At 61.6% G+C, this 15,595-nt stretch overlaps 1 protein-coding gene across 6 annotated transcripts in view; it reads right to left on the reverse strand.

Annotated features, from left to right (window-relative positions):
- The window catches only part of ZNF521 (zinc finger protein 521), a 227,785-nt gene that overhangs the window by 131,013 nt on the left and 81,177 nt on the right, over positions 1-15,595 (reverse strand). For all 6 annotated transcript variants that reach the window (XM_045574318.1, XM_045574317.1, XM_036418786.2 and 3 more), the window contains one exon: positions 574-3,941. In XM_045574318.1, the coding sequence (XP_045430274.1) occupies positions 574-3,941 (3,368 nt within the window). The remainder of the gene's footprint in view (positions 1-573; positions 3,942-15,595) is intronic.

Here is a 15,595-nt window from a genome sequence, read left to right on the forward strand (position 1 = left end):
CCTTTAAGACGGCTGGCCCATGTGCTTGATCCATAAGGGGGGTTTTAAGGTAACTGCCTTCCTTCTTACGCAGAAGAGACAAAAGCAGTGAGCGCTGACAGTGCTGACCATGGGGCATGGAGAAGCCACCCCCCACGTGTCACCCGCGTATCTCTGTCTGTCTGTCTGTCTGTCTTCTCCACCAACCCCAGCTCATCACTCGCACACCATCATCTCCCCACCACACACTCAGTCCCGAGTCCCGACAGGGACCCGATAGCGGGGGAGGCAGGGAGGACAGGGGAGCCATGGAGACGCCAGGTCCCGGGGGGCTGGGTGGAGTGGGTGGGGAGCTGGCAGAGCGATGCCCCTCAGCCCTGGGAAGACGGTCTCGGGGAAGACAGGAAGCAGGCCTCTGCTGCCCACTCCAGCCAGAAGGCTGCATCTCAAGGACCAAGTAGTTGCTAGCCAGTGGCCGTCAGGAAAACCACCAACAGAAAACCCCGCCTTTTGGCTCAGCCTCTGCTGGCCACGAAGGCACAGCGGGGCCGGCCTGGGAAGGGGGTTGAAACAGCAAGCGAGAGAAGGGGTTACCTCGTCCGCCTGGGAGGGGCTGATGCGGGGCATGGGCGAGACCTGCGGGGTCTTCAGCGAAGCGCCCCCAGCCCCGTCCGGCAGCAGCTCCCGGTGCACGGCCTGCACGTGGCTCTGCAGCTCCCCCTCCGACTCGAACTTGACGTTGCAGCTGGAGCAGCGCGTCTTGGGGCCGCCGGCCTTGCCCTTCCCCTCGAGGCCGCCCAGGCCTTCGCCGGGGCCCAGGCCGGGCCTGGCGGCGCCGGGCGGGGCGGAGAGGCCCGGGCTGCCGCTCTTGCTGAGGCTCACGCAGCCGGCGCACAGCCCGTAGGGCAGCCCGTTGATGTCCAGCTTCACCAGGTCCTGCTTGGAGCGGAACTCCTTGAGGCAGGAGGCGCACTTGTACAGTTTGGGGCCGTGCGGGCCGCGCCCGGCGGCCTGGACGGCCGCCCCGCTGCCGGTCTTCTGCATGTGGAAGGTGCCGTGGATCTTGAGCTCGAGCGTGGAGGTGACGGTCTGCATGCAGACCACGCAGCGGAAGCCGGTGAGCGAGTTGCGCAGGTCGGGGTGCATCTGGCAGTGCTCCAGGAACTCCTCCTCGCTCTGCAGCGGCAGCTTGCAGATGCGGCAGTTGCCCGTGTCCAGGCTCTTGCTGTGCGTGACCTTGTGCTCGGTGAGCGTGAGCAGCGAGGGGAAGCGCTCGCCGCAGATGGGGCACATGTAGTGCTTGACGGGGCCCAGGTGCGTCTGCATGTGCTCGCGCAGGCCGCTCTCCGAGAAGAAGGTGCGCGCGCACACGTTGCACTTGTAGTTGCCCTTGATGAGCTCCGCCTTCTTCTTGACGATGGCGCTCTCGCCCGGCCGGATGTTGTGGTCGCGCAGCTGGTGGTTCTGCAGCAGCGTCTCCATGGTGTAGGCCGCGCCGCAGATGTCGCAGCCGTACATGGGCTCCGAGGCGTCCACGTCGTCCTCGCTGCCGTCGTGGCTGTTGTGGGACTCCTGGTTGTTGGTGAGCAGCGTCTGCAGCTCCGCCTCCTCCTTCTGCGCCTGCTCGGCCGCCCCGTTGGCGCCGCCGTTGGGCGTCTTGGCCTCGAAGACGCAGTGCTTCTCGCGCAGGTGCTTCTCCAGCAGGATGATGGCGTGGAAGGCCTTGCTGCAGAAGCGGCAGTTGTACTTCTTGCTGTGCGTGGTGATGTGGCACTGCAGCTCCACCTCGGTGCCGAAGGCCTCGCCGCAGAAGATGCACTTGTGCGCCTTGCCCTGGTTCTCCAGGTGGTTGTGGCGCACGTGCAGCTGCAGGTCGGCCTCGCTGCGGAAGTCCCAGTTGCAGGAGGTGCAGCGATACACCTTCTTCTCGTTGCTGTGCTTCACGGCCAGGTGCAGCTGGATGGACACCTTGGAGTCGAAGACCTCCTGGCACAGCGTGCAGCGGAAGAAGACGAAGGTGTGCATGTCCAGCAGGTGCTTCTGCAGGTCGTCCACCGACGTGAACTGCTTGTCGCAGCTCTCGCAGATGTAGTAGGTGGAGGTGATCATGAAGTGGATGGTCACGTGCTTCAGCAGCGACTCCTGGTTGGGGAACTCCTTGTTGCACTGCGGGCAGGTCAGCTTGGGCAGCACCGTGTCCAGGTGCGTCTTCAGGTGCGTCTGGAAGCCGTCCAGCGACGTGTACTTGGCGCCGCACTGGTTGCACACGTACTCGCCGGCCGCGGCCGCCCCCGGCCGCGCGGGCGCGCCCCCCACCGCCTGCATCATCTTCAGGGAGGTCTGCTCGAGGGCCACGGGGGACAGCGGGCTCAGGGCCCGGGACTTCTTCCCGTTGTGGATGTAGTTCAGGGCCAGGGGGATGTTCTTGTGGTTCTCCTTGATGTGCTTGTTGAGCTTGAGGACGCTGTTGAAGATGGGCGAGTTGGTGCAGTAGGAGCAGGAGTAGACCTCGACGACGGGGTCCTTGGGCGTGCCGAGCACGGGGGAGCCGAAGCGGGAGCCGCCGAGGTCGCAGTGCGCCTGCCGGATGTGCTCCTCCAGGGAGGAGTCCGTGAGGAAGCCCATGTAGCAGTGGGGGCAGAAGAAGGCGTTGCTGTCCTTGGCCACGGGGTTGGCGAAGCCGTGCGAGCAGCGGATGTGCTCCTGCAGCGTGTTGAGGTCGTTGACGACCTCGGAGCAGAAGTTGCACTGGTAGACCACGGCGGGCATGGCCGGCACCAGCAGGCCGGCGTCCGGGGCCTCGTGCACCTGCTTCAGGTGCTCGTTGAGGTTGTAGAGCGAGGGCAGCACCTCCAGGCAGTACTGGCAGATGTGCGCCTGCTCCGGCTTGTCCAGGTGCATGGTCTTCAGGTGGATCTGCAGCACGGCCAGGCTGGAGAAGAGCTGCTTGCTGCAGTAGATGCAGCTGTAGGTCACCTTGGCCTGCTTGCCCGAGGCCCCGGCCACGTCGGCGGGCTGCGGGGCGGCCCGCTTCCGCCCGCGGCTCTTGGGCAGGGGCGGGGCGGCCTCCACCATGGTGGAGCTGTCCACCGACAGGTTGGAGTCGGGCGTGGTGCTGGACACGGAGGTGTAGCCCACGGTGACGAGGGACGGGCTGTCGCTGTGGTTGCAGGACTCGGGCTGCTGGTGGCTGTCCGCGTGGCTGTACAGCTCCTCCACGGTGAGGAAGCTCTCGGAGCACAGGCTGCAGGCGTTCTTCTTCTCGCCGCCGTGCGCCTGCTCCACGTGGCCCAGCAGCGAGGCCTCCTCCAGGAACAGCTCGTGGCAGTAGCCGCACTGCAGGGCGGCGCGGTCCTCGCTGGGCGAGCACTCGGGGTGGCACTCGGCGATGTGCTTCTGCAGGTCCTCGGGGAAGTCGAAGCCCTCCTCGCACTGGCTGCACTTCTGCGTGTCCTTCAGCTTCCAGTCGTCCAGCCGGGCGCCGGGCGGGCCGCCCTCCTTGCCGCGCTCGTGGACCTGCATGTGCCCGTGCAGCGAGCTGGAGGACAGGAAGCCGCGGCGGCAGATGGCGCACTTGTAGGGCTTGCTGGAGCTGTGCGTCTTGAGGTGGATCTTGAGGTGGTCGCTGCGGGAGAAGGCGGCGTCGCACTCGCTGCAGTGGTACTTCTTGTCGCCGGTGTGCAGCTTGATGTGGCGGTCGCGGCTGCGCTTGTGCTTGAAGAGGCGGCTGCAGTAGGTGCACTTGAAGGGCAGCTTGTCGCTGTGGCTCTGCTCGTGGTGCTTCAGGTAGCTGAGGCGGCTGAAGGACTTGTCGCAGAACTGGCAGGGGTACGGCAGGCCGGGGCCGCCCTCCTCCTCGCCGAAGTCGCAGCCCTCGCCGTGGCTCGGGGAGGTCTGGTCCTTGCTGGAGGGCGAGGAGGCCGGCCAGGAGCAGGTGGGGTCATCTTCCACGTCCACGCCATCTGCAACGACAAGCGGGCATGCGTGTCACACGTGGGGGGGGGGTTCGGGGACGGGCGGGGGGGCCCTGCATGTCTCTCCTTTTGTCTCTTCACAACCTCTACCCGAGCACACGTTCCCACAGATTTCAGAGAGAGCGGGGGAGAGAGGGAGAGAAACATCGATGGGAGAGAGACACGTCGATGGGTTGCTTCCTGCACGTGTCCTGACCAGGGCCCAGGCCAGGGAGGAGCCTGCAACTGAGGTCTGTGCCCTTGACAGGAATCAAACAGGGACCTTCCATCTGCGGGCTGACGCTAGCCACTGAGCTACACCGGCTGGGGTTACTGGCCCTTTCCACGTGTCCATACAGTTGGACCACTCAGAACCACCCAGAACCCCTCGGAAGAAACGGGGAGGACACCTGGGCGGAACCCACTCCGTTCCGAGCTGGGAGCTTTTACTCATTTCCTCTTTCCTGGGTCTAAAATATAAAAAGATATTAAATAGTTCTACGTCCAAATTACCATTTCATTACCTCTGATCACCCTTCCTGAGAAGTGAGGCATATATTACGCATTGACAATTTTATTAAAACGCAGATTTTAATATATTTAATGTTTCTCCTGCATTCTCTCGAACGTGACTTGCATATCAGGTGAGCATCCAAGGAAGCAGACGAGGAGGAAATATTACGGGAACGACTTCAAATTAATGCCCTCAACCCAGATGTCTGATACTTAATAATAAAAAAAAGTCCCTCTGCATTCTGCTTGTTTTTATATCAAGAGGAGATTCTGAGGACCAGAATCTTTTATGGGGCCCTTCCCGAGGCAGACCTTATTGCTTTCCTCGGGAAAATATTAAAAAGTAAGCACAGGAAAGAAGATGGAAAACACAATAATGATTACGGCGTGGGTAATAAAGGACGGCCAGGGCGTCCGCAATCACCGAGGCCGGCCCGCGGCGGGCGGAGGGTGCCGCCCGGAGCCGGATCAGCCGGCATCAGGAGAAATGAGCTTGCCGGGCCGAGCGCGGCTTTGTTTGCAGAGTTCAGAGGTGGCCCGCCACGTCTTCCTCCGGGCAGCCGGGCGCGGCCCTTCCTTAGCCAAACAGGCCCCGCGCCCGCGGTGAGCAGGGACAAAGCGACTTGTGAAAACGGGAAACAGGAAAAGTGATAAATGGTGATGGTAAATGCCGACGGATTTACGAGCCGCTGGGAGGAGACAAACAAGGCTGAGAGGCAGAGGGGGCCGAGCCAGTTACCCGGAGAGGAGCCGTCGCTGTGCCTCCTACGGGCGTGTGTGTGTGTGTGTGTGTGTGTGTGTGTGTGTGCGCGCGCGCCCCGTCCTTCCCCAGCACGCTCCCTCCCTTCTCCTTCCTCCTCCACACCCACGCGGAAGCACGCCCTCCGCACGCAGGCTGTGAAACCTCCACTGCTTTGCTTTTCCAAACAATCACCATCCCAGACCCCAGGAAACCAGAAAAGCATCCCGTTCCCTGAAAGAGTGGGATTTCCTGAGCCGGCGCAGTCAGGCCCTGCGGCTGCCGGGCAGCGGCTGCGGGACAGGGAGGTCCCATCGGAGCAGGAGGCGGGCACGCTGGTCCTGCCCACTAGAAGGGGCCCCTGAGCTGGGCGTTCAGACGCTGCCCCGGGACAGGGGCCAGGCGAGCAGCGTCACCGGCCAGAATGCACGCCGGCGGCCGGGGAGAAGGCCCGTCGGCGTTCTGTACGGCAGCGGGGTTTCACGCGTGCGTCCGCCCCGGCTTATCCACAGGAAACAGACGAGGATCATTCCTTTCCGGCCGAGGACCCGGTGACAACACGGCCTCGCTATCTCTGCCAGATGGCAGCCTCGCCATCGCGCGAGGAAGCAGCCCGGCTCCGTCCCTGGACCTCTGCCCGGCCAGCCCGGCCCGGCCCGTCGCAGCCTCACTGTGAGCCGAACCCCCTCCACCCCCCGGGGGAGGGTCCCTCACGTGGGCGGGACTCACACACGAAAATCATAAAGAACCCGTGAGGTGAACATGAATGCGACATATCCCCCAACGGACAGAAATACGAGGTTCAAAACTTCTAAAAAAAATAAACAAACGTCAACTCGGACGTTAGCTTTCCCTTTAAAAACCCCAAGTCACCAAATGCCGGCAGCCCTACAACTGACCACAGTTGGAGCTTGTCCCTTAATTAAAAAAAAAAAAAAAGAATTAAAAATTTACTGTTTACTGAATCTGCTCAGCACTCTAGGTAAAAATCTACCACATTTCACACGGATCCTGCAGGCGTTCATCTCGCTGTTTTCCTTTAAGGTATTTCCAAACACGGCTCATGTTTACGGCGGGCGGAGACGGTGACTCAGAGTGTGTCATGCCCTAGACGGTAGGAAGTAACTCCCAGCCTGGAGTGTGGCGCGCGAATCTATCATGGAGTTGCAGGTTGTGTCTGGCGCGATGTGTTATGACACGGACGCACGGAGGGCTGGAGAGCAGCCGCCCCTTCCCAGCGGCCTGCGGTCCCGGCCGCGCTTCCACCCGGCTGCCGGCCGCGGGCCGGCCGGGAGCCCGTCACGTGGCTGCCCCTCCGGCGTGTCGGGGGACCGAAGGAGGAACCACGTGGGCTCAGACGGGGTCTAAGGGAGCTGGGCACCTCCCGCTCTCTCTCTCTCTCGGCCCCGGGAGGTGGTCTGACGGGGAAAAAGGAGTGATCGTCACAGAGGATGTGTCTCTGCAACCGAAATACACAGAATCTGCCGGCAGAACTCCTAGGGCTTCGGCTGGGCACAGCGGAGACTGAGCAGAAGTGACGTGTGGGATCAGGGGAAACAAAGGTATCATGAGAGGCTGGTTTCTGTTTGAAAACTCTAAACGGTACAGAAAACAGGGTGGCAGCGGGGAAGGACGGCAGCTGGGGGACCGGAGGGGAGGGCACGTTTTCCTACAAAGTCTTAAGGCGAATTCCAGACACCCGAGCTCTGGGCTGCTCGCTCTGCTTGGTTTCCCCTCCAGCACTCCCTCAGGAAAAAGCGCCTCCCATTCCCCGAGGATCCTCAGCGTGGCCGGCAGAAGGTGTCACGCCGCCCTGCCCCCTTCCTGGCCGAGGCCGCCTCCCGCTCCAGACAGGCCCGTGTGCAGAGGGAGCACAGGCGCTTGGCCTGCGGCTGCCTGCAGCTCCTTTGAACAGACGGAGCTCAGTGAATTCCATCTCCGGCGGCCAAATCAAACAGAAAACAGCGCATTCTCCGCCAGTTCCCCTCGACCCCGCCCTCCGGCCAGAGGAAAGAGCTGCCCGGAGCCTCCTGGTGAGGAACAGGCCAGCTCCGGCCGGGAAACGGAGACATTGTGCTCCGAGGCCCCGGGGGCGTGGGCTCCAGCCGAGGGGGCGGCCCGGCTGAGCCCGTCCTCTGGCTCCTCGATGGCCCACGAACGAGGAGCACAGCCGGGGCGCCCGGCGGCGTCTGCACCCTCGTCTTCCCGTCACAAGGAGGCACCTCGGGGTGAACGCCCAGGGCCGCGTCCTCCTGCGGCTGTGAGCCCGGACCTCCCAGGGGCGCTGCGACCTGTGTCTGCGAAGGATTCTCACCCCAAAGGCCGGGGCGCGGCTCCTCGCCGCTCGCTCATCCCGTCCGTCCCTTTACCCGGCGACACGCACCCCGCGCCACGCCCTCCTGTGTGGGTCTGACAGCGGCCTGAGCTCCAGCGATCCCTGTTGTTCAGCCTCCGCTGCCGCGCCGGTAGCAAGCCCGTCTGCCTCCCGCGAGGGGGACCGAGCCGGACGTGTGTGCCGGACGGCCGTCCCCAGCGGCTGCGGGAGGAGAGCCGGGCCGTCACTCCGACTGCTCCGTCTGCAGAGAGGGCCGCAGGCGCTTGGCTTCAGCCAACCGCAGCTCCTCTGTCCGGTTACGACGGACACGTGCCAGCAGCACGGAGAGCAGCAACCGACTGCAGTGTGGTTGTTGCTTTACCCATACTGAGATTCTAATCATTGTAAAGGACAAAAGGGACACTTTTGTTTAAACATAAACACACAAAAATGCCCCCAAAATGTTGCCGAATGCTTTATAGGAATGGTCGGCAAAGCCACAGGCAGCTCTTTGGCCCCTGGAGTGTGGCTCTTCCACAGAACGCCACGGTCTGGGCGAGTCTATGTTGAAGAAGTGGCGTTAGAAGACGTTTAAGTTTAAAAAATGTGGCTCTCAAAAGAGATTTCCACCGTTGTGCTGATATTTGGCTCTGCTGACTAATGAGTTTGCCGGCCACTGCCTTACAGTCACCTGGACCGCCAGCGTCCAGCGGCCGATTCCCCAGCAGCGTGCAGGCCGGTGCACGCTGACGAGTTCATTAGCGAAATAAAACGCGCGAGGGAACGGCCCGCATCCACGCGCTGTGGCGCCTTCCCTCCGGCCGGCCCACCCCTCGCTCCGACGCGCTCAGAACTCCCGTGGGGTTTGCAGATTCTCTTTTGCTTCAAAACCCTCAGCACGGAGGTGTGCGGTGCACCCACTGAGCGTCAACGAAAGCACACTTGGTGACAAACTCGCTGCAGACTTCCCAGCACCAGCCTGTCCCCCCGGAGTCCTTTCTCACTGACCCTCCCCGGGGAGTGGGGGGGAGGGCCTCTCCCAGCAGGAAAACTGGCCTGGAAAATGGTTCCACTGGGAAACGAGGACGCGCAGACAGTCCCTTCCCCTGCGGACGTGGTTTCCAAAGAACCGCCACAACCCGTGCCCACGCCGGGCGGTGCCATCCCACGCCAGCGAGAGACTGCTCCGGCGGCTGGCCACGGGAGAGCCACTCCCGCTGTTCGGCACAGTGGCGGTGAGGGGCACCAGGGCCTCCGCCCCGAGAGGCGGTGCCCCGGCTCGCCCGCCACCTCCCCGGCCGGCCGCTCGCCAGCCGCACCGCGCAGACCTCACGGCAGCCGCGCCGCCGGAGAATACGACGTGTTGAAAGGCTAAAATGTAATTAATGGCCCATTAGCACCCCTGTGGTCACCGTGCGTAAGTGATAAACACGCGCGCTCCCAGACGGAGCTGCGGGAGCCGTGGGCGTTCCTTCCGTGTCCGCGTGGCACAGGGCGCTCCGTGCTCGCATCTCTTCATTTCCAGGCGCCGTGTGGACCCACAGGGCGCGGGCAGGGGAACGCACAGGCGCACGGCCATGATGCCGGCCCCCGCCCGGCGCCTGCCGCCGAGTCCCCGTGCCCCGTGCCTGGGGAAGGGCCATCCGCGGGTGCTGGGCGACCCCGAGGCCTCAGGCACCTGCAGGAGGCCCCGGGGCAGCCCGCGCTCCCGCCGTGGCTGAGATGTCATCGCTCCCAGAGTAAGACCGTCACCGGAAAGGGCGCTGGGCCCGGGAATCCCGGGGGCGTGCGGGTGCTGTGCTCCACCGGAGGCGTGTCTGGCACAGCGTACCGGCGGGAAGGCAGCTCTGCGTCCCTGAAACCAGGCAGGGCCTCCCTGCCAGCCCGTCGCCGTCGGCAGCCGGTGCACACGGTCTCCACGGCCGGATGCCGGCAGAGGCCGCCGGAGAACAAGGCCCGTCGGTGGGGTGAGTCCTCCCGGTGCCTCCTCCCGCCTCTGCCTCTGTGCTCCCTCTCGGTCCGGCTTCCTCTCCCCTGGAGGCTACACGACTGTGCTGAGGGAGTTTCTGAAACGCCTGCGCTGTTCCTCACCTGTCAGCGCCACCTCAACAAGGTGAAGGCACCGCCGCGTCCTGATGAAGCTTCACTGGGGCAGTCATTACGAGGCTAATGCTGACTGATTAACACGTGACACAGAATTACCGTTTTATTAAATTCTGTGTGTTTTTGTCAGACAGACTGACAGGAGCGTGTTGCCAAATATCCCCGAAACAGGGACCGAGTCAGGCCCCGGACCCCTGGGGTGCCGCTCTGTCCCACTCCCACTCCTTCGCCTCCGTCCAAGACCGTCACCCCTCGAAGCCACACACAGGATGCAGCACCGTGGCGCCGTGGAGCAGCCTGCCTCCGTGGTGGTGGCCCCCAAGCCCCCCCTCCCGCCCCCGCCCGAAACGCTGCCCAAGCGTCACCCTCAATGGCTTTGGCTTTTCCCACCGCAGCGCTGATTCATGCCACTGTCATAGTTACACACATGACAACCACGTGACGGTTCCATGACCCCAAAGCCACTGCTGACAACACTCAGCAGCCTAGTTCCTAATTCAGTGTCACTTCTGGCTGCTGGCTATGGAGTCCTGGACACACACACACTCACACACACACACACACACACACACACACACACTCACACACACACACACATTCACACACACTCACACACACTCACATACAGACACACACACACATTCACAGACATACATACACACACTCACATACACACATACTCGCACACACACACACACTCACAGACACATACACACACACACTCACACATACACGCACACTCACACACATACACTCTCACACTCACACATACACTCACACACACACTCCACTCACACATACACACACTCACACATACACGCACACTCACACACACACATACACACATACACACTCACACACATATATACACACACACGTACACACTCACACACACACACACACACACACACAGTCCTCCTGCTCTCCCTAACACAGGCCTCCTTCCTCTGCTCTCCTATTCCCCCTCCACTGCCCCTGCTCCCTCCCCTCCCCCTCTGAGGTGGCTGGCAGGTCAGGTCTGGCAAATACAAGCTGCAGAAAGGCTCCATCCCAGGGGCCCTGTGGCCAGCCCCTCCCCTCAGGAGCCCGCCCCCAGCTCCCCTCCTCCGGCCACTGCAGGGACCATGATGCACAACCAGGCCCAGGCCGCCCCTGCCCGCCCTCTGACCGACCGGGGAGCCCGTCAACAGCAGACTCCGGCTCCACCCAGGCCTCTGGGCCTGAACTTCTGGGGGCCCAGACACCCGTTTTTGGCAAGCTCCGGGGGCTCCCCTTGCACCCTGAGGCTGACGTCACTGACATGAAGTCTCAGGGGGCTCCGCTCAGCCCTGGTTCCCTCTGCTCTGCCCAGAGCCCCTGAAGGGGCTTTCTCCTCGAATCCAAGGCCCTCCGGGAGGGGAGCAGCTTTCACTGTGGCCGTGGGCTCTGCACCCCCGTGGCCGTGGCCGTGGCCGTGGCCGTGGCCGTGGCCGCGCACATTACACTGCAGCTGTCAGAGCCGGGCGGAGGGCGGGAAGGGCTCCGTCTCACGTGGCTTTATTGGCGGCGTCTGCATCCTGTTTCAGGCCTGAGTGGCTCAAGGTGTCTTATCTCAGGCTGCCAGGGGTGGTTAGCAGCCGGAGCAGTTAACACACTCTCCCCTCCCCCTCCCCAGCTTATCTTATCGCTCACATCTCTCTGCGGAGGGGGCCCACTTAGCAGCAGCGCACTGGCGCTCTCTCCTCCTGGGCTCTGGAGACCAATGAGCATTTACGTCCAGAAACCATCAGCCACCCTCTCCCAGCTCACACCGACCGTCTCCCTTTATCAGTGCCGGCGTGGGGGATGGTCCTCCATCGTTTCCCCCGTCACAGGGAGGACGCTCCCACATCTGCCGGAGGAAAGCAGAAGCAGAGGATGGGCGGGCGGGGCTGAGAGAGGGAGCAGCAGCCACGAGAGGCCCAGGCCCACCTGACGCCCACCTGGAGGCCAGCACCACGCGGACCCGCAGAAGCCCCCCTGCGCCCGCCCCCTCCCCTGCACAGCGCCCGCCTCAGACACCGAGGAGTGGACAGTCTGCCGGGGCCGGGCGCCCCTCACTCTGTGACCACCGGATCCGCCGCGGTTCCCTAACTGTCCATTATCTTAGCGTGGCAGCTCCGAGGAGCGGTCCTCATCCACGCTGCCCGCTCCGGAGAGCGATGGCCTTGTCCGGCCGGAAAGACACCACAGCTGCCACGTGGCAGACGCCGTGAGAATCGAACCGCTGTCCTTGAAGGTCACAGGCGGGCGCGATGGTATCACAGGGCCGGGCGGAGGGGCATCGCACAGACACTCTGCTCGCCATCGCTGCTCACCCCGCAGGGCAGGCAGCGGGGAGCATGTCCACCGGCTTCCTTAGGGGTAAGTACAGAGGAACCCGGGCCCGATCCCTCGCCATCCAGAGAGTCCTTCATGCCCGGGACGCCTGTGGCCGCAAACGCACGGGGGACCGAACACAAATCTCTCCCAATGACCCCACACCCCGACCCGCGCAGACACACGTCCGGATGTTTTTAAAAAATCACATTTATGCCCTGACCGGTGTGGCTCAGTGGATAGAGCGTTGGTCTGTGGACTGAAGGGTCCCAGGTTTGATTCCAGTCAAGGGCATGTACGTTGGTTGTGGGCACATCCCAGGTAGGGGGTGTGCAGGAGGCAGCTGATTGATGTTTCTCTCTCATCAATGTTTCTGGCTCTCTATCCCTCTTCCTTCCTCTCTGTAAAAAACCAATAAAATATATATTTTTAAAATAAAAAATCACTTTTATCCTGGAATGAGGAGAGGACAGGGGAGCACATCTTGCGTGATCCCTCCAACAGATAAGAAAGCAAAATTCCAAACAGCGATTTGGAATTTTGCAAAGACGGGGAACACGTGGGGTTTTCAACACTCAGGTCGCCGGCGTGCCTCCGCCTCCGTGTCCCCGCCCCCACCTCCTCTCCCTCTGCCGGACCCACGCCGCCGCAGAAAAAGCAGGACGGCGCTCCGAACAAGTAAACAAGTGTACACGCTCACTCGGAGAGCAGTAATTCTGGAAATTTTCTATGTTTAATGTGCACTGCAGTTAAACGACTTTTTCTGTACAAATTAATTTACTGCATCACTGATCGATGTTTATGTTTCGGCAATTTTATTTCTCAGTCTGGTAAAATTAGACCTGATAGTTGCAACCCGTTATGTCCAATCTGTCACTGAGATTCGAATTGCCTTTTCCCTATTATTCAAGGAGCACTGCGGAGGAATTACCGCCACTGGAAAGCGGGACACAGACCGTTCTCGGCGAGGACTCAACGGTCTGTGTCCCCCGCCCGTCCACACCCCGTTCCCTCCCGCGCCGGCGGGTCCTTCCCCGGGTTTTCCCCGTTCCCCGGCGCTCACATCTGGTCAGCCGCACGTGAGGACGTTTTAGGACGCCATGAAAATGGGATCCGGAAAATGTTTACCCTTCAAGAGGAGAAATCCAAGCTTCAAAGAGTTCGCTGTTGACCCCAAATACCAGCCCTGACCTACACCAGTCACTCCCAGCCTTCACAGGGACCTGTGGTGCCACACGTCCCCCCGCCCCCTTCTTTAGTTCTTATAAAGAAACATATTCTTTGATTCTTTCCTTGCGAATCATGTTCAATTCACAACACTCATCCTTCCTGGGGGAGACTCAGTGACTGAACTGCCGAGGATGGAAAGCTTCCCTCCTCGGAGGCTGGACCTGGCGGAAGGAGGAGACCAACCTATGGACATGTTTGTTTTGCTTGATTTTGCTCGTTGTCTGACTCCGTGGTCGGCAAATGGTGCTCAGGAGCCACAGGCGGCTCTTTGGCCCCTTGAGTGTGGCTCTTCCACAAAACGCCACGGCCTGGGCGAGTCTGTGTTGAAGAAGTGGCCTTAGAAGAAGTTTAAGTTTAAAAAATGTGGCTCTCCAAGGAAATGTGAATCGTTGTGCTGTGGCTATTTGGCTCTGCCGACCGGTGAGTTTGCCGGCCACCGGTCTAGCTCCACTCTGGCCCTCCGCGGTGGGGAACGCTCCCTCTGTTCTCGGAGAACGGATGGCAGACGGGAATGCAGGCCGTGGGAGGGACGGACTGAAACGTGGTGCGGACCCTGCAGGGCCCTGGGCTGAGGAGGTGCCGGACCCCGTCAGGTTCCAGTTCACAGGGGCCTGACCCCCGGGACACACTCCCCACCCCCACCTCATCGTGGCTCCGTCTGCCCTCAGCGGACCTTCCTCTTCCTCAGCGAGGAGGCCCCTGCCCGTCGGGAGGGGCCTGGGGACACGCCCTGCCGCCGCCTCAGGCCTGAGTCCGGCCGCCCGCCAGTCCGGCTGATCTCGGGAGGCTGCTCCCGGGTCAGAAAGCTCTGCAGGACGGGACCGCCTCCCCTCCCCATGGGGCTGAGCGCCCCGCTATCGGGGGAAGCTGGAGACGCCTGGCCAACAGCCAGCTCTGAGCGCATGGCCGACCACGGGCCTGTGTGTCCCTGCCCGTCCCTCCTCGGCTGGGCCCGCCAGTAACAGGCTGCCACACGGAGCCCAGCTAACGGCACCTACGGCCTCCTGAGCCTCAGAGGACACCAGCTTCGTTCCCCTGGGCAAGGGCCAAGGGTGTACCCCATGGCGCCCCTGCCACGGGCCCGGCACAGACACTCCCGGGGCGAGGAGGACACCGCTGGGAGGGGACTGTGCTGAGCTTGGTGCCTCCGGAGCTGAACAACAGGAACGTATGTCGTCCCTTCTCTCTCCCCTCCCCTCCCCTCCCCTCCCCTCCCCTCCTCTCTCTTTCTCCTCTCAGATGGTCCTGTTATCACTCTTCAAACTCAAAGACAAGCTCGCTTCCTCAGACGATGACTCAGATCATCAGGCTGAAGAATAACTTTCCTCCAAGGCAGGACTGATTAATGTGGTTATTCCACTGATTCGCACCGTCACTGGATCACACAGCCACGTGGCGGCCAGTGGCACGTGTTTCCGGGAAAACATTTAAGGACGGACACGGGCTTAGCTAACGTGGCTCAGCCTCTTCTGTTCGGAGAGCTTCATGATAACATGAAATTGAGGACTATTTGTCCTCCTTGGCTTTCTCAAGACCAAAGAACTGAGGACACACGTGCACAGTCAGACGACGGACAGCCCTTTAAGCCCAGGTCGGTGACAGGAACCTGCCGCTCAGCCCAGACTCACTGCTTCCAAGGCCAGCTCCCAGTGACTCAGGAGCGGAGCCAGCCTCCCTCTGCCCTCCACGACGGAGCCTCGCCGCCCAGGAGCCCGGCCGGCCCGCCTCCCCCATCCGGCCCGGAGACACCTCCAGGGCACCCCGCACAGCATCACCCTGCTGCCACCTCCCGGGAGAGGCCCTCACACCTCAGTGTGCGGCACACCCACAATCACACACACTCACCCTCATACCCACACCCCCTCATACACACACACCCCCTCATACACACTCACTCTCATACCCACACCCTCATACCCACACCCCCTCATACACATTCACTCACCCCTCATACACACACACCCCCTCATACACATTCACTCACCCCTCATACACACACACCCCCTCATACACACACACCCCCTCATACACACACACCCTCATACCCACACCCTCATACCCACACCCCCTCATACACACACACCCCCTCATACACACACACACACCCTCATACACACACACACACTCATACACACACACACCCCCTCATACACACACACACACCCTCATACACACACACACCCTCATACACACACACACCCTCATACACACACACATGCACACCCTCATACACACACACCCTCATACACACACACACACCCTCATACACACACACACACCCTCATACACACACACCCTCATACACACACACACCCTCATACACACACACACACCCTCATACACACACACACACACATGCACACCCTCATACCCACACCCCCTCATACACACACACACCCTCATATACACACACACACCCTCATACAC

This window comes from Pipistrellus kuhlii, unplaced genomic scaffold (genome assembly GCF_014108245.1).
Source record: "Pipistrellus kuhlii isolate mPipKuh1 unplaced genomic scaffold, mPipKuh1.p scaffold_m20_p_6, whole genome shotgun sequence".
NCBI classification, from domain to species: domain Eukaryota; kingdom Metazoa; phylum Chordata; class Mammalia; order Chiroptera; family Vespertilionidae; genus Pipistrellus; species Pipistrellus kuhlii.